This window comes from Anomaloglossus baeobatrachus, chromosome 6 (assembly GCF_048569485.1).
Source record: "Anomaloglossus baeobatrachus isolate aAnoBae1 chromosome 6, aAnoBae1.hap1, whole genome shotgun sequence".
Classification (NCBI taxonomy): domain Eukaryota; kingdom Metazoa; phylum Chordata; class Amphibia; order Anura; family Aromobatidae; genus Anomaloglossus; species Anomaloglossus baeobatrachus.
This window is the reverse complement of record NC_134358.1, coordinates 94,349,463-94,369,175: the sequence shown is the minus strand read 5'-3', so window position 1 is coordinate 94,369,175 and position 19,713 is coordinate 94,349,463. Positions and strand designations below refer to the sequence as shown.

Sequence of the window (19,713 nt, the reverse complement as noted above, 5' to 3'; positions counted from 1 at the left end):
ACTGAGTTGCATCATATGTAAGATGGTGAACCTAGGGTCATGTGCTCCATGAAGACACCAGTTATTTTACTGCAAATGTTGGTACATGACTTATTAGTCTTATATTGTTCTAAGTGATTACACCATACTTTATTCCTCATGGCCGCAGTACTAAAAACATCCACAAGAGGTCATTGTATCCCTGATATGTTTAGATTTCCCTGTGGGCTGCAAGATCCTGTGATCAGTGATGTGAAGGTTAACTCGTAGCAAGCCAGGGTGAGGGAGGAGTGTTAAAGTCAGGAGGAGAGGACGTACTGTGTGCTCTAGTGGTGTGCTTTGTTGTAATGAATGTATCTGTCATCCCAAGCTGGAAGTCCCATGGACCTGGTGAGGAGTGTAAGAGGAGCAGCCTGAAGGTACTCAAAGTGTCAGCACTAGCAAATACACACACCCAGGACTTTCATTTAAATATGGTGAACTCTCCACACTAGCCCATGGCTACTGCCTCGGGTACGTTTACACGTGAACTGTTTAACGTATAAAGCCAGAACATAATATGAAGTTTGATGCAAGCCTAGACCCGCTTATAGCAAGCAAAGATATACAGTACTTTTCTGATTTTAGGGTAGTCCAAAGTGCACCAAATTTATATAAGAAGTGTGCGCTCTTCATACATTTACAACAATTTTTTTAAACTTTTTTGAGTAAAATACCAGTGTTAAAAGACCACCACAGTGTAGTGGTGCTTTAAATGTAAGTCCCCTCCTGTGTTTTACTCACCCTCGAGCATCTTCATCTGCTTCCAGCGTTGCTTCGTTCACTCTCCAGCGATTTATGACCTGACGTCAACTTCAGTGTTTCATGGAGCGAACCGGAGGTCAAAAAATACAACTCTATGAGATCCTCGTTCTGGCTCTCATAGAGATTAATTTAGAGCTTGTGATGTAACTTCTGACTTGAGGCCAGAACGATGAAGCCGCCAGTGGATAAGTATAATATGAGGGGCAGTGGGCTTACATTCAAAGTGCCACTGCAGTACTTGAAAAAAAAATCTAAACACTGGAGTGGTACTTTAAAGGGAAAAAAATGTCAACAGAAAACAAGCTACTGTTTGAACCAGTTTTTTTATGTTAAATATATACTTTTTGAATTGACAATATATTTTTTTTTATTTTTTGAAAAAAATAGAAATCTTGCAATTTTCACACTGGCCAAAGGGGACTAGTCTAGATTCATACTTCCTGTTCTTTTAGGAAATCTACATGTCCATTAGCGAAAATAGACTGACTCAGATCCTATCTTTTGTATTGAAGCATTTATCATGATGTTTATTAAAGCATCTGTGACGCCCTGGACTATCAGGTCGTCACAGGGTATTGTGCAATCTGCCCTTCTGTGCAATAACCACCTCCTCCTTGGTTATGGGTTCCCAACTACATAGTGTTGCTTACAACAGCTAATAAAATCCTGGGTACACTCTGCACCACGCCCACCAGACACACCAGTTGACGATCTGAGTGGAATAGGGTCGCCCACTTGGGGGGGTTAGTAAGGGGAAGTCAGGAGTATCAGGAGAGTCAGAAAGGGAGAGTGAAGTGTAGGAAGTGAAAGAGAGAGGAGGTCATGAGCCGGGCTCCTTGCAAGCAACTAGGTGACAGATGGTGGTCTGAGCCTAGTAGGAGCTGGACCCCGGTCGCACATGGGATCGTGACAAGGGGCACGGAACTGTCGAGCAGGACAGCCAGCGCCCTTGTACCATCACCGGGCTGGGACCAGGGCACGACGGGGTACGTGGACCCTAGGTCAGGGAGTAGCTTCAGGCATCCCGACAATTTACCCAACGAGAATGGAGCCTTCAAGATCCGCTCTCCACCCGCTCCAAAATCGGGGTACTAGCGCAATGAGAAGGATAGGACTTTCCACTGAAACGGTCCAGAAAATCCCAAGCGTGAACCCTGAGAGCAAGTGTGACGCCCTGGCAAAACCAGGTAGTGAAAGATAGGCCCCTGCATAACACCTTCCCTCACTAGGAAACACACAGCCAACCTAGAAACCCTAGTCCCCCCCCCTTAGGGAAAGATAGACATACCAGTGGGCGTGACCAGGTGGTTGGACACGCCCACCCAGGGGTTTAGACAGCCCGGAGTGGGAAAACAAGCAGTCTAGTTTGCAGTTCAGTTTGGAGAGGAGTGTGGGCTGGAGCTAAGTGTAGCTCCAGCAGAGGAAGTTCAAGTTGAATGGTGCCAGGCTAGGAGCCCTTGTGCCTTAGCTAGGAGGCAGACGGTGGTCTCCATCAGCAGGATATGGGAAGACGGCTCGGCAGAACCGAGGTGGACCGGGTCAGGGTTGTAGCCCGCCGGTACTGACACGGGGAACCGACCCGGAAAACGTAGCACAAAGGGGGGTACTCGGACCCTGAAGCCAGAACCGGAAACAAGCGGACTGGTTAATTCACCAATTGAGGCCAGGACTAGAGGTCCTGTCCCACCCAAAGTCCTTCATAGAAGGTCACCGCCAGGGCCCATAGATCCCACGGGCCAGCATCTGCGGGCATGGCTCCTTAGGCCACATCCAGCCGGGAGCGGACTCCTGAGTTTCAGACTAGGAAGTCCACCTTACACAAAACAGTGCAGAGGAAAAGGATAGAGACCACTAACCGGGTGGGGTACCCGAATGCAACCGGCCGCGGCACCGGCCACCAGCACCTTGGTTTACCAGAGACTTGTGTGGTTTATTAACTGTGAGTAAACAAACACTCCCTGCGGTCGCTATACCGTGCACAGAGACACCGGGTCCCGGGGCAACCATCCCTACCCACGGAGGGGTTAACAACTAGCTGCCACAACATCTCCACTGGGTGCCCCACAACAGCAGCGGTGGTGTCCCATTTCACCACACACCGTGGGTGGCGTCACGAACTTAATACGGCCTAGCCCGTACATCTACGTCCCCCCCTTTTTATTCGGCTTGTCTGCGAGACCCCCGGATCCGGAGAACCTCGAGCCACCACCCCTGAAGGCCCGGATCCAAGCAGCGGCAGCTGCTGGCACGGGGGCGGCACACAAGCTCCCACAGATAGCTACACTGGGGAGCGGGACCCGACTAGTTCTATACTACCGGGATCAACTGACAAGTGAATTTAGTGCCAGGAGGAAGGTCACGGATCACCAGGCAGCACCATTGGGGACGGGACCCGAACTAGCTCCCCTCAGCGGCAGCGGTGTCTAGAACTTGGTTTATCCAGTTGTCGGTGCCAGCTTTATGGACTGAGTGAGTACGCAAGTGACTCCTTCACTCCCAACAGCACTCCCCAAACACCATCACCGAGTCCCGGGGCATCCCCTCTGCCCGTGGAGGGTTCCAACACCTGGCTGCCCCACTCCATTGCCCCGGGTACTCTCAACTGCAGCAGTGGTACTCCATATTACCACATACCACGGGTGGCATCACAAACTCTAAATATAATCCCCTGTAAATACACCCCTTCATTTGAGTGGCTGCATGACCCCTGGGTCCGGACGCCCCTCGAGCCTCCGCGGATCCTGATCCGAGCAGCCCGGCTGCTGACACGGTCCGGCACACATCTGTGGCGCTCCTGAGGCTCTGGTCGCCACAGGGTACTACACCTCAATTAAGTTGCGGTATCTATCTCGGGTAAGGAGGTGGTTAATCACCGGCATTCCACATTCACACACTACATACAGCTTAGGAGCCTTCACACAGGGTGGGATGGCTCAGGGTAGGCAGGGGGGGGTGGCCATGACGATCATGGGACTTCCCCGGTCACTGAAGCCAGCCACCTGGGGGGCGGGCTCCACCTGGTGGTAGAAATAGGCGCAACACACTCACATCAAGAACAGATCCGTCGGGACCATAGTTCTGGCAAGACATCTCTGGAAAACTTGAACTCTACTAGGCCCGGGTTTTGGGGCAGGAGCTCAGCTAGGGTACCTAACTACTGAGGAGGACACCCTAGAAATAGGACTCTCTCTCTCCTTCTCACGTCAAACAACGGTGGTGGCCCCTATTTGCCTGGCATTGACCAGAGCCCATCACGGCAGTGACCAGTAGTACTGAGTTGGTGACTGAAGTTGTGAGTAAACTACACCTTGAACCCGCAGAGACTGTGTTGGTTTGTCCTTACCAGTGTCGCCGCCCACCACGTAGGCACCAAGCGCCATTATCTCCCCTCTTCATCCACCCGGGGCCCGAACCGCCTGTGGGGAGCGACACCATCCCGGCTGCTGTAACACCTGCCCCGGCGAGGAATCCTGCAGCGGCGGCTACTCCTGGCCGCATACCACAGGTGGCGTCACGACAAACTTTCCCAACTACTCGCTTCCCCCACCATTTACTGTATGCCTCGGGGCAACAGAACCGGGCAAGGCAACCTGTGACCTCGCCTGACCCGACCCGAAACAGCCCGGCAATGAGTAGGTTAACCATCTGCCCCGTAGGGCGCTACACATCATTTGTATTTAAGCATCTGCTGTGTGAAAGTGACCAAAGATACTTATCAATGGAGGGGGAGCATGGTCCGCTGTGACATCACATATGGTCATTTTTGGATCTTCTATTATTAGCTAAGCATAAAGGTGCTGTTATTGTAATTATGACTGTGGCGATAATGAGGCTGCTGAAAAGTTTTCTACAAAGAACAAGAAGTATGAGTTTAAAATAGCCCCTGTAATCAGTGTGAAAATTAAAAATTAAAAATATTCTATTTTTTTTAAATACAAATTGTGATAGAAAAAAATTGCCTCAACAATGTAAAATAATACATTTAAAACAAAAATCTGATTTAATAAACCTTCCCTTTAATAAACCTTTCCCATTCGTAGCTATTTATAAAACTTTTACTGTATATTCTGTACTGTATTTCTAAAGCTACAGAATTGGCATCTAAGGTGCAGCGAGATTGAAGGTGAGATTACAAGTATTGATCCAAATTTACTAGAAGAGACGCTTTGTGAAAGATTCAATCCATTCCCTTTGTGCCAGAGTGAGCAATTTGTGCGAGATCATTGCCTTTGTCCTCTTCTAAATATAACACCTATAGCTTCCTATGATAACAATACACATAAATGGCTTTTTTTTAAGCTGCTGAACATAATATAGAACTGGCTCATAAATGTCTGGGACATGTGGCCACTGCATAGTGCTATGAGCCTCATTACATGGCATCCATCAACATATATAGAAGGGGCATAGGGTCAATTCTCACTTATAGGGTCAAAACGTGGATATTAGTGAAGGTGAATGAAGGGAGCAACCTATTATTTGACCCTTTTAATGTGGGTTTTAAGGTGATTGTTTTCATTTTGTGGGCTTAAGTATGCTTCAGTGCAGTTCTTGAACCCATCAGATCAATACTAAAATCAGTTACTTTTATATTATTGGATGAAATATGTGGTCACTAAGGACTAGAAGTGAGAACTATCGATCCAGGTGTTGGATGAAAAGGAGATAAGACGGAAAGAAAAGTGAGTTTCAGAATTCTGCTCAACTTTTTACTTTGCAGTTTATTCTTTATATTAAATGTGGATGTGATACACATTCTTGCATTTTTTCATCAGTTTTATGTTTCCAAAACAAACATTAAAATATAAAAAAAAATTGTTAAATATAAATAGGTAGCATGGTGTCTCAGTGGTTACTACCGATGCTTTGCAGAGGTCTTGGGTTCAGATCCCACCAAGGATAACATCAGCAAAAAGTTAGTATGTTCTCCCCGTGTTTGCGTGTGTTTCTACCACGCTCCAAAGACATACTGATAGGGAATTTAGGTTGTGAGCCCCAATGGAGATAGTGAGGATAATGTCTGTGGAATTAGGTAACCCATTGGCACCAGACGATTGCATTGTGTGTGTCTGTGTAGAGTGCGATGAGCATGTGGAATGGTGTACCCCCTGGACTACGCACTTTCAATGTCATGGGGATTTACGTGCTTTGACATTTGTGTAATTTCTTGTCCTCTCTATTCCTGTTGACTTGTGGCTCTGGCCGGTCCAGAAGCTTTGAGAATACATTTTTTTTGTGTTTCCTCCTGCTGTCACCACTGGGTGGGGCTGTTCACAGTTTAAACCCCTCGGAATCAGTTCCCACTTTCAGTCAATATGTTCTGCTTACCTGATGTCTAGTCCTGGCTCCTGCTGTGTCTCCTGATTTATCTTGTTTGTGTTTTCCCTTGGCTCGTATTTTGACTCTCTACTTGCTTTCTGATTTTTTTTCCCTGATGTGACCTCTTGGTATTGACCCTGTGTTACAACCCTTCTTGCCTTCAGCTTGCTCCACTGGCCAGCAGCTGACTCTATGGCTTCAAACAGGATAGCCTAGGTCCCTGTACCAGCGTTAAGGGGTAAAGGCCAAGGCAAACCCTTAGATATGATACATGGAGTGGCTTGCTCTAAACCAGAGGTCTCAAACACGAGGTTGCTTCTTGTGGCCCGCAGGCCCGTGGAACCGGTAAAGATGGGGGCCGGTGCAGGGACCGCAGCCGCCAGCTATTTATTTCATTTGACCATTTTGCCAGTGCTGGGCACAGTCAAGTTCTCGCTGCAAAACGGAATAACAGCCGCTCGCCAATCAGAGGCAAGCACCTGCTACATATGACCTCAGCTGCTTGCCTGTGATTGGCCAATGGCTGTTGTGCAGCGAGAACTTGGCTCTGCACGCGGCGGCAAAACGTTCAGCGGTGACAGTGGCTGTGATCGTTACCGGGACCACGTGCCTGTGTGCCGCCGCTGATGGAATGAAGGACAGGTGAGAAAAATGTTTTGGTGTGTGTGTGTGCTTCTGTTGCTAGCTGAGGCTGCACAGTGTGTGTGTGTTGCTAACTGAGGCTGCAAAGGGTGTGTGTCTGTGTGTGTGTGTGTGTTGCTAGCTGAGGCTGAACAGTTGTGTTGCTAGCTGAGTTAGGATGGTTGACCTTAGGGAGATCAACATCCAACACCGCGGAGACACCATCACGTGTTTCTCAATGCAGTGATTCTAGAGCAATGCCCCCTGGGAAATATTCAAAACAAGAAAGCCTGCGGAGACACCATCACATGTTTCTCAAAGCTGGCAGGAAACTAGCCAGGTCTTTCACCGGGAAGGAACAACCACGGGAAGGGCAGTCTCCAGTCTAGGAGACCACCTATGCCAAACATGGTATCCATCCACAGACAGCTGTTTCGGGTTATTTGCCCCTCATCAGTATGGAGTATGAAACTGGCAAGTGGGAGCATTGTCTAGTAGAAGACTACATAAGCAAGGACGGCTGACCTTAGGGAGATCAACATCCAACACCGCGGAGACACCATCACGTGTTTCTCAACGCAGTGATTCTAGAGCAATGCCCCCTGGTATATACACATATACAGTATATACAGTGCATATAAACATACATATATATATATATATATATATATATACACATTTGTTATAATAAACAAATGAAAAATGCTCAAAAACAGTGATCCAAGGGTGTATGGAAAGAAAAAATAGTACCACTAACAATGTCACTTTGTCCTGAAAAGAATGAGGCCCCTCAAATTATTTTTTTTCTGTGTGCAGCCCATACACCCAGCTGAGTTTGAGATCCCTGATCTAAACCGTGGAAGCTCTATTGACATCTGCTGAGCTTCCATGATCTCTGCAACCGTGACAGTGGTTAGCAGCATTGGGGAGGGCACTGCTCCACCCTCTACTGTTAGGTCTCATTCAGATGTCTGTTTTTCATGAACAAATACTTTCTATATTTTTAATGTATGGAACTTGTACTCGGGGGTGTAATGATTATGGTCAGGTGCCACCCCCGTCCCCTGTGCCAGCAGCCAGTGCTGCTCGGATTCGGATCTGTGGTATGGCTCGAGGGACTCTACCAGACCCGGGGGTCGCGCGGACACTTCGAATAAAAGGGGACGTAATTGTACAGGATTTGCTGTAAACTGTCTGTGACGCCACCCACGGTGTGTGGTGAGATGCGGCACCACCGCTGCTGTTATGGGATGCCGGGGAAGATGTGATGGCAGCTGGATATTAACCCCTCCGTGGGTAGGGGTGGATGCCCTGGGGCCCAGTGTTGTGCAGGATTGCAGGGATCAGCACACTTACAGTTCGGTTGTCCTTGTGCTGGATGAGGTTGCACGGATGTGTGGTGTCAATAAACACACAGTTCTTGTGGTAAACCAAGGTGATGGTGGCCGGCCTCCGCAGACGGGTGTATCTGGTCCACCACCCGGGCTGGTGATCAATGACTCTTTCCTCTGCACTCTGTATTTTCTGTAGTGGACTTCCCGGTGTGTAACATGGGAGTCCGCTCCCGGTCCTTTGGTTGGGAGCCGTGCCCGTCAGACGCTGACCCGTGGGATCTACCGGGCCCTGGCGGATGCCCTATCACTCTCTGTGGGTGGTTGTCTACTTTTCGGGACTTAGGTTGGGACAGGACCTATAATCCTGCCCTCAATTGGTTAATTAGCTAGGCCGTTGGTGCCGGTCCTGGCTTCAGGGTCCAAGTACCCCCTTTTGTGCACGGTTTCCGGGTTAGTTCTCCGGTGTCGGTACCGGCAGACTACAACCCTGCCCCGGTCCACCTCGGATCTCCGGCAGCCGTCTTCCCGTCTCCTCCTGCCACTGGTCACCGTCTGCCACCTAGCCAGCATGCCAGGGCTCCAACCCCTGCCTTGAACTTCAGGCCTTGACTGCCTGAGCTCCACTTTCACTCCACTTCAACTTAGACTTAACTGAACTGTTTTCCCGCCCCGGGTTCTCCAGACCCCAAGGTGGGCGTTCTCCATTCGCCTGGTCCCGCCCACTGGTGTGTCTGTCCTACCCTGAGGGGGTGACTAGGATTTCAGGTCAGCTGCTTTAACCCTGTGTGGGAGAGGTGTTGTGCAGGGGCCTAAAACTGTATGACTACCAGGTTTTGCCAGGGCATCACAGTTACATGAAGTGCTCTCTTACATCTTGCAGCCTCAGTCTCTGTGCTATGAGCTCATCTATAGCTTTGTTACTGAGTGTCACTAAGCTAATCAGTGTGCTGAGCTGCAGAGGTTGAGCAGCCTGGGTGCAGGTGGAGGGTGAAAGGCAGGAGGACATGAGCCAACTGGACTGGTCTCCTTCAGATGTTTAGGGCTGCATGGGAATCCTGAGATGCCTATAGATGGCCACATTTTTAAGTGATCTCAGCCAGCTTCACTTCATGCTACATAGAGTAACAGGTTTCATTGTACCGGCTATCAACACTGAGCATAGTCTCTGTATAGGGCAGGCCAGGCAGGATTCTCAGTGATTATTTGGCTGCAGCAACTCTCGCTCCCTAGATCCAAGCTTGTCTGAACTGGCTACTGAGGTGGAGCACACTGGGTACAGTGCAGGTAATCGCGTCCTCTCATCAGCTGTTCTGCAGTCCTGTTGTGAACACGCACGCTCCCGAGGTCACAACGGGATCTGAAGAAGCGAGGGCGCATGTGCCGCCCTCTCCTGCAAAATACTAAGTACAGCTGGCTTCAGAAACATGGCGCCGGAGATAAGCGCTATGCGCAGGTGCCAACTCCGGCGCCATGTTTCTGAAGAGAGAAATTTACATACAGCCAGTGAGAGGGAGGAACAGGAGGTGGGGGGAAGGCGGGGATAAACGTCCATAACACGCCTGGACATTAGGAGAGAGGTGCACACGTCAATCAAAAAGTGCACGAATTTTCAAACTTTATAAAGTTTGATTTCACTGACTAAACACCCGAGCTGCACCCTAATGGTATGTACACACTGTGCCTGATAGTGCCAGTGTTGCACTGGCTGCACCTTATACATGAAAATCCTGATGTTTGGTTCCCTTTAAGGTGCAGTATTCATATCGGATAAGGAGGGGGTTAATCACCAGTGTTTCCACATTTCACCTTACATACAGCTAAGGCTATGTTCACATTTCCGTTTTTTTGCATCAGTCACCTGCGTTGCTTGACGCTTGTGACTGATGCGTTGTACAACGGGTGGCATGAGAAAGCGGATTCCGTGAAATGATTTCAGTATAAAAACGAGAGAGAGAACGATCAGCTGATTGCTCTCAAAAGCCGGTCTCCGGGCGATCAGCTGATCGTTCACAAAAGCCGGCCACCGGGTGATCAGTTAATTGCTCAGAAAAGCCAGCTGTCGGGTTTTCTGAGCGATCAGCTGATTGCCCGGCAGCCGGCTTTTCTGAGCAATCAGCTGAGCGACCGGCAGCCGGCTTTTCTGAGCAATTAGCTGATCGCTCAGCAGCTGGCTTTTTTGAGCAATCAGCTGATCGCCTGGTGGCCGGCTTTTCTGAGCAATCAGCTGATCGCAAAGAAAAGCCGGGCGATCAGCTGATTGCTCTCAAAAGCCGGCCGCCGGGCGATCAGCTGATTGCTCAGAAAAGCCGACCGTTGGCTGATCGGCTTTTCTGAGCAATTGTTCCGACCGCTGGAACTGCATTTACAGTGGATCATGTTTTTTTACTGTGCGCATGCTCACAGTAAAAAATCGATCCGCTGCACAAAAAAAGTTACATTCAGCGTAGCTCCCGCATGACGGTCAGTCAGTAAACGACTGATGGCCCTGCGTTGCATCCGACGCCTGACTATCAGTCATAATCCGTCGCTAATAGAAAATATTTTGCAGGATACCGTAATTCCTCAAGGCGTCAGATTGTGATGGAAATGTGAACATAGCCTTAAGTGCCTTCTCACTGGGGACTGAACTAGGGTAGAGAGGGGGGTGACCATCACGAAGCATGGGATTTTCCCGGTTACTAGGACAACCACCTGGGGGCGGGCACCACTTGGGGTAGACGTAGGAGCAACCTGGACACAACCCACAGTCAAGTCGGGACTTCAGTTCTGGCAGCACGACACCACTTTCTTCCTTCTTTTTCTTCACAGAGCCTGAGGCTTGGAGCAGGAAGCTCAGCCCGGGTTCTTATCTGGGAGCGGCTGGAGCCCATCACGGCAGAGACCGGTACCCCCAGGCAACTAAAGGACAGTGACTAAAGACCTGAAACCGCAACTGCCGATGCCCCGCGCTTCGGCACCAACAGCTACTACTACCTCCATCATCCTCCCTGGGGCCTAGCTTTGCCTGCGGGAAACTGAACTATCCCAGCTGCGACACCAGCGGCGGCTAATCCCTGGCTGCATACCGCAGGTGGCGTCACGAGACAACTCCTATCATCCCAATCATCCTCCATCCTCCTCCCTTTTATTGTACGTCTCGAGGCCACGAAACTGGGCAAGGGCCACCCGTGACATCCCAGACCCGACATCACTGGCCCAGCGACGAGTAAGCTTAACCCCTGCCCAGTGGGTGGTACAGAAGATACTCAGGAGCCTGCCCTCAATGGGGGAGCTTGGGAGGAAGACACTCAGGAGCCTACGTGCAATGGGAGAGCTGGGGAATAAGACACTCAGGACCCTTCCTGCAATGGGGGAGCTGGGGAGGAAGACACTCAGGAGCCTACGTGCAATGGGAGAGCTGGGGGAGGAAGACACTCAGGACCCTTCCTGCAATGGGGGAGCTTGGGAGGAAGACACTCAGGAGCCTACGTGCAATGGGAGAGCTGGGGAATAAGACACTCAGGACCCTTCCTGCAATGGGGGAGCTGGGGAGGAAGACACTCAGGAGCCTACGTGCAATGGGAGAGCTGGGGAGGAAGACACTCAGGAGCCTGACTGCAATGGAGGAAAATGACAGTCAGGAGCCTGCCTGTAAAGGGGGAGCTGGGGGGACGACGATACTCAGGAGCCTGCCTGCAACAGGGGATCTGGGGGGGACTACATTCAGAATCCTGGCTGCATTGGGGGAGCAGGGGCGATGACACTCAAGAGCCTGCCTGCAATGGGCAATCTGGGAGGATGACACACAGGAGCCTTCCTGTAACTGGATACCTTGGGGGTTTCAACACTCAGGATCCTGCCTGCAATGGGTGAGCTGGGGAATTACGCTCAGAAGCCTTAAGCAAAGGGGGACCTTGGGGGGGAAGTTCAACACTCAGGAGGCTGTTTTTTTTCCGGACCTATAGACTTGTATTGGCCCTTTTCAACCGTGATACCAGAACAAAAACAGAGACATGTTAATGAGTTTTTGCTCATTCACACGTCAGTTTTTCACATACGTGTGCTATACATTTTTTTCATGGATACTCATACCAATGACAGTTTATGGGGCTGTTCATCTGTCATGAATTTTTGTGAACCATGTAGTCTGTGCAAAATCAATGAATTTCAGATCAAATCCGGTCATGAAAGTCTTTGGGTCAGTGAAAAAAAATCAGACCGCTCTTTGATGCCTTCCATATGATGTCTGTTTTTCGCCGACTGATAGACAGGAAAAGATAGAGAAACTTTTTATTTTCTTTGTCCTCAGTGATGACACTCTGATGAAAACCACTTAGTGAATGAGGACTTATGCACGGACACCCGGTCCATGAAAACTCAAAGACATGTGAATAGCACCATAGATTATAATGAGAACTATTTGTGTCCTTGAAAAAAATGTAAGGAACACGTATGTTCAACACGGACGTCTGAATGTGGCCTAAGACATAGTTAAACTGACTTGTTTTATTTTATTGAGGCCTCATTCAGATTTCAGTGTTACACATGCGTGTTATATCTATTTTTTTTCAAGAATAAAACTAGTGTCCATTATAATCTATGATGCTATTCACATGTCCGTGGTTTTTCATGGATCGTGTGTCCATGCAGAAGACATGGAGACATGGCCATTTTTTTCCAGTAGCATGAATGAAAAGAGCCAATTCAAGTCTATGGCTGCGTAAAAAACACGTACAGCAGACAGTTGGTGTCTGTGTATAATTTGTGTGTTCTTCCATACTTCTTGTTGCTGACCAGCAGCTAATGCTCTCTTGTCCACCATGCAGGAGTATCAAAAGAGGAAGACCGCACAGGAAGGCTGAGCAATAAAGCATCAGAGCGCAGGAGAACATATAGAAGATCCTCAGATCCGCATATTGTAACAAAATAGTCAAGAATATATTGTTGGCGGCATTGAGCATTAGGTCTTTCCATGCACATCACATAGCTGTTTTTTATTGATTTTGTTTGATACTTTAATATTGATAGCTTATCCATATAATAGGTCATCAATATTGCATCAGTGGAGGATTAAACTCCTGACACCAGCACTGATCAGTTGACTGAAGGGGTTGTAGCACTTCACGGAAAAATGACTTTGAAATTCAATACTACAAAGAAAGTTGTCCATAGAAGCATTTCTTTGTGTAGTTTCTTTCAAGAATTGTTTATATTTTTCTGTGGGGGATATTATACAGAGGGGCAGTGTGTGGGGGGGATATTATACAGGGGGTAGTGTTTGTGAGGGGATATTATACAGAGGGGCAGTGTGTGGGGGAATATTACACTGCCCCTCTGTATATGTGGGGGGATATTTTACATAGGGCAGTGTGGGAGAGATAGAATAGAGTGGGGGCGGTGTAGAGGGTGTATTATGGAGAGGGACAGTTTACGAGGTGTATTATTATCATAATTTTCTCAGAGAAATACTTCATTTTCTGGAACAACTTCAAGGGTGCCAATACCTTTAGCCATGACTGTGTGTGTATATACCGCATATGCGCATATATATATATATATATATATATATATATATAAAAAACATACAAACACACACCCTATAAATATATATATACACAGCCAGCAGACGGTGTGTGATGAGAACTATTAATGTGTGATTAGTGATGATATAGTGCAGGAGTGAAGTTATTACAAGAGTGGTGGTGGTACTGTGGAAGATTTGAGGAGTGGAGGCGAAGTTAGGGTGGAACCTGGGCGGTGTCTCAAGGGGGCCCAAAAATGTTGCCAGTATGGGGCCCTGAAAATCCTTGTGGCAGCCCTGTATGTCTGCCCCTGCACCTTTTGGAAATTCCTGAGTGTGTTAAATTACACACATACACAGTATGTATATAATAATTTGGGCATCTGTGTAAATGAATTTTTATGTGTGCATAAAAAATGCCTTTGTGTATACAAACTCATATGTGGGTATATGTAAAATCTTGTGACTTTGTATATTGTATGTGTCTAAAATTGTGTGTGTATCTAAAATATTTCCCGGTGTGTATTAAATGTCATGTTTAGGGGTGGACATATCATTAGCCCAACCTGTGCAGCTCTACAAGTGCCAAAGCAAGCGGAATTGTACATTATAATAAACTATTAGATTGAATAGGGCCCATACACTCTTCTTGCACAGGGGCCACTTCTATCTTTGCCTGTCAGTGTTCATATGTGTATATAAAATATGCATCTGTGTATTTAAAAACTTATATGTGGAATATGTAAAATCACATAAATATGTATATACAGTATATATAGAAAATCATGCGTGTGAATATAAAATGTTTATAAGATGTTTATATTCAAAATCATATGTGTGTATGTAATATCATACCTGCACATGTGCATTTATAAAAGCCTATCTGTTTTTGTGTGGAAAAAAAAGATTCTGATGTGCAGTGAAAATGTACTTTTGTTGTAAAAGTGTGAATATGTCCCCCTGTGTATAACTGTGTAACTATGTCCATGTGTGACAAAGTATTATTAGACATTTAGGGAGTATTTCATATTACTGTAAGTTATGTATTTTTCAGAAACTTCATAAATGTAAAAAAAAAAACTTGGAAGGGGCTTAATATGAGGGGCTGCTGATAAGTCTTTGGCTTTACCCAGAAAAAAATGAGATAGGCTGATGAAACTTTACATTTATTCCACATACTCTCTACTGATGTCAACACACTTCTTACATCGGTATTCCAAGTTCTGTAAGCCTTACAAAAACAAGGATTTAGGTTGTGCCTTAAACCAAGCATCCGTAGCAGCCATGGCATCAGAAATGGTATGAAATTTGGTACCCTTGAGGTGTTTCTTCAGGTTTGGAAACAGATGATAGTCTGAGGGAGCTAGATCTGGTGAATAAGGTGGGTGGTCAACCAGCTGGAAGCCCAGCTCTGCCAGTTTTGCTGTGGTCGCTTGTGCAGTGTAAGCGGAGGCATTGTCTTACAGGAACAAAATTCCTTTGGACCGTTTGCCGCGCCTTTTGGTCTTCAGAGCTGCCTTCAATTGGTCCAAAAGTGCAATGTAATACCTTGCATTGATGGTGGAACCCTTTTGAAGGTAGTCCACTAGCAGTACGCCCTCCTTATCCCAGAACACAGATGCCATCACCTTAGTGGCTGATTTTTGCACCTTGAACTTCTTTGGACGAGGAGAACCACTGTGCTTCCACTCTTTTGACTGCTCCTTGTTTTCAGGGTCATACAAATAAATCCAGGTCTCTCCATAGTGACCAGTCGATCAAGGAAGTTCTTTTCAGTCCGGAAACTCTGACAAATGGACCGGGAAGTTTACACTCGCTGCTTCTCTCATCTGTTGTCAAACACTTGGAGACCCACTTTGCAGATAGGTTCCTCATGTCTAAATGTTCATGAATAATGGCACAAACACGTTCATGGGAAATCCCTATGATGTCTGTTATTGCTTTAGCTGAAATTCGTCAATTCTCCAACATGAGGTTGTGCACAGCATCGACGATCTCCGGAACAACAACAACCACTCTCGGGCGTCGAGGACGTTCCTCATCATTGGTGCTAAAGTGGCCCATTTTAAATTTTCCAACCCAGTTCTTAACTGTGGAATATGAAGGGCATTGATCCCCCAATGTCTGCGACATATCACCATAAATATCCTTTGCGGACTTTCCTTGCAGATACAAGAAATGTATCCATCCTCTGCTCTCAGTTGCTGTGAATATTGTAGTAGACTCCACCATTTTGTTCATGCATAGAACACTGTTACCATAAGTAACAAACACAAAATTTTGAAAACATTTATGAGACACATAAGGCTTTCATGTGATGTAACATTCGTTACCATAGAAACAAAAATGTATCAAAGTCAAAGATTTATCAGCAGCCCCTCGTAAATATGGAGTTTAGCTTAAAAGGCAACTTTATTTAATACATCTGCTTAAAAAAAATATTGTATCTCTTTAGGGTCTAAGGGTAAACATTTCTCTTTGTGGAGAGTGCCAAGCCGGTGTAAGGAGACTTATAGGCCATGCAATGCTCCTCTGGAAACTTAAGTATACAACTAGTCTCTTTTGAAGGCAGAGGACTTGACCTCTGGCACCACCTATGGAATGTAGCAATCATAAAAGTCAATAACGATGACTTAGGATAAGAAGCCAAACCACAAATTCTATTTGCAGACACGTGTTCTGGGCTGTTGCTCCTCCTCAATACAAAGCATGAGATCTGAGGGTTGATATAGACTTTTAAAAAGGAGAAAAAAATCCAGCATCGAATGGAAGGAGAATAGTTGAACAAAACTGTGATTCCCACCAGATCAAGTTATCTATCTAACAAGTAATATATGGATTATTCATCTCCAATTAATTTTGAGGTATATTTTTTTATTTCACAGTTTTTTTCAACTATTCTCCTTACATTCGATGCTGTTTTTTTTTTCCTTTTTGATTGGCCTTTCCGCCCGGGTCAGGGCATTTCTGTGCATCGGTGGTGGATCCTGGAGTGAAGAGGGGTGAACTGAATTTACTTTGTTCGGTTTCATATTGACTTTTAGGTTTGCTACATCTAATAACTGGTGCTTCTTGTTCCTTCTGCATATTTATATTCCAAGAGCAGCATTGCATGACCTGTAAGTATCTTTACGTCAACTTGATACTCTCCACAAGAAGAATCGTCCCCCCTTTAGTCCCACAGTCAAAGGCCTCTCACCAAGTCAAATCAGACCTCCCCAAACATATGTCTGCAAAAAAAAGAGGTGGCCTGAAAATGATGGCTTCCCTGTCTGTGTTACACTGACTATGCAGTTACAGCACTTCCTTATCTTGAATCTTAATAATAATAATAATAATAATAATCTTTATTTCTATAGCGCCAACATATTCCGTAGCGCTTTACAATTCAGGAGGATCATATACAAACAAGTAACAGTTATAGAAATACAATATTTAGAGGGAAAAAAAAATACAACCCTGCTCGTGAGAGCTTACAATCTACAATGAGATGGGGGGAGAGGCAAGGTTCAAGTGCTTATTTACAATGACAATTCAACCATCTCACGGAAATGGGGCTGGATAATGGTTTCCTGGACCAGTGGGCCCGAGCCTTGAGATGCCTTTGGGTGCCATGGAGTTTGATGTGGAGCTATGTTGTGAGAGGTTGTAGAGGGACTATGTGAATCGGATCTGATTAGGGAGTGTGATAGGCCGCCCTAAAAAGATGCGTCTTTAGGGTGCGTCTGAAGCTGAGTAAGTTGTGATTTGTCCTAACTTCTTGGGGTAGAGCGTTCCAGAGGGTTGGTGCAGCTCGGAAGAAGTCTTGGATCCGGGAGTGGGAGGTTCGAATTAGTGTGGATGTTAGTCGAAAGTCGCTTGCAGAGCGTAGAGAACGTGTGGACTGATAGACAAAGAGGAGGTTGGAGATGTAGGGGGGTGCCGCACTGTGGAGAGCTTTGTGGGTGAGAACAAGCAGTTTGAATTGGATCCTATGATATATGGGCAGCCAGTGCAATGACTGGCACAGAGCAGAGGCATCCGAGTAGCGGTTAGCCAGATAGGTGACCCTGGCTGCTGCATTAAGGATTGACTGTAGAGGAGAGAGTCTAGTTAGGGGGAGACCAATTAATAGAGAGTTACAGTAGTCCAAGCGAGAGTGGATCAGGGCCACGGTGAGGGTTTTTGTCGTTTCCATAGTGAGAAAGGGGCGGATTCTAGAGATGTTCTTGAGGTGCAAGCGGCAGGTGCGGGCAAGAGATTGTATGTGGGAGGTGAAGGAGAGATCAGTGTCAAGTATAACCCCCAGGCAGCGGGCTTGCGGCCTAGGACTTATCGTTGTGCCACACACAGAGAGGGAGATGTCAGGTTGAGGAAAGTTGGAAGATGGAGGGAAAAGAAGAAGTTCAGTTTTGGAAAGGTTAAGTTTCAGATAGAGAGCAGACATGATGTTGCAAACTGCAGTCAGGCAGTCACTTGTGTTCTGTAGTACACCAGGGGTGAGCTCAGGGGATGAGGTGTATAGCTGTGTGTCATCAGCATAAAGATGGTACTGAAAGCAAAATCTGCTGATGGTCTGACCATGGCATCTTATGATTATTATTCAGACTAACTAACAGTCCCATTTTCAAAGTAACTCAACACGAGTGCCGAAGTACAACCGAATACAATTTTGGCCTTTTTCTGTTTCTATGTTGAATGAGCTCTGACGTCTACTCTGTAAAAGCATAAAATGGCGCCCCTCAGTCAACTCCTGTCTTTTTAACTTGCCGTGATAGCCTCCCATGATTTAATGCTTTAGAACCTGTGATATGGAAGCTGCAGGGCATGATGAGGAAGCCTGCCTGTTTGCGCCTGACATCATTTTTGACTCTCCAGCAGTGTGTGAAATGGGGGCAGGTCAGTTTTTTGCTGATCCATGAGAATCGAATTGCAAACTGTTTGAATCCGTGAATATCAGGAAATATCTGGAAATTTGACTCAAAGTAAATTCTAGGGTATCGATGTGATCATCTCTACTTATTTTCAGATGCTTCCCCAATTTCAAGGTCTCTTAATTTCCCTGAATTTACCCAGTGATTATACAAGATGTTTTGCTATGGAGTCATTTTACATTTCAGCTTAATTTTTTCCTCGTTTTGCAATGATCCATAATTAACAGCTTGAGGACCCCTAATAGGTCACGATTGAGAATTTCCTTAACCATGAACTGGTAAATTAAACTAATTGATTGGCTGAGTAATTAATGATCTGAAATGTCCTCATCAAATCATTAAATGGCCTGTTGTGAAATTATACACTAGCACAATAGAGGATTAATGCTTCATTCTGCTCAATACGGCGTTACTCTCCTCAAGGCTATAGTTAGAAATGCCTGGTATTGGTGTACAACCTGCTGACACTATAGAATACGCTAAGAGTGTAACTTTTGAAGAGAACTTTTAGGCTTAGTTCACCAAAACAGCAGAATTGTGGATTTTGGAGTGGATATCTGTACAAAAAAAAATGCTCAAATGAGTTTCAGACACAAAAATATCTATCTACAGTATGGCATTAGTATACAGTATAACATTATTATTATTATTATTATTAGTATTATTCTTTTACAGTAGAACATACTTGGCTTTCTTTGTAAGTAACTTCTTCGAATCTGGATAGTGAACCAAAATTTCACTAAGAGTCTTCTTATCCAGAATGAAAAGATTTGCGAATCCATGAGCCGCCACGTTAGCCGTTCTGCGATTCCCCCCTCCGGCGGCTAAGAGACTGAGAGAAATAGCAGTTCTTGATGTGAGGAATAATAAGAGGTGAGAGTATAGTACCAATATTTCTAATCATTTCAGTCCACGTTTATGACCTCTATGTATCATACTGCATATTGTGACATATCCAAAACTCTTGGTAAATATGGATGTGCTATTAACATATACAGCGGAAGAAAGACGTATTGAAAGTGTCACCAATTTTCTGAGTAAATACATTTCTAAAGGTGCTATTCACATGAAATTCTCACCAGATGTTGGTAACAACCCATCCAATCCACACAGACAAAGAAATCAAACTATAAAGCGGGTTTTACAAGGTGCGACATCGCTAGCAATTGCTAGTGATGTCGAGCGCAATAGCACACGCCCCCATCGTACGGCCTATATGTGGTGATCACTGCTGTAGCGAACA

The 19,713-nt window shown here is 46.2% G+C and overlaps 1 protein-coding gene across 1 annotated transcript in view; it reads right to left on the bottom strand.

The window, feature by feature from the left end:
- CNGB3 (cyclic nucleotide gated channel subunit beta 3) overlaps positions 1–19,713 on the bottom strand; it is a 262,617-nt gene that overhangs the window by 10,380 nt on the left and 232,524 nt on the right. Inside the window, exon 15 of the mRNA XM_075316272.1 lies at positions 19,156–19,302. Coding sequence (XP_075172387.1) covers positions 19,156–19,302 — 147 coding nt within the window. The remainder of the gene's footprint in view (positions 1–19,155; positions 19,303–19,713) is intronic.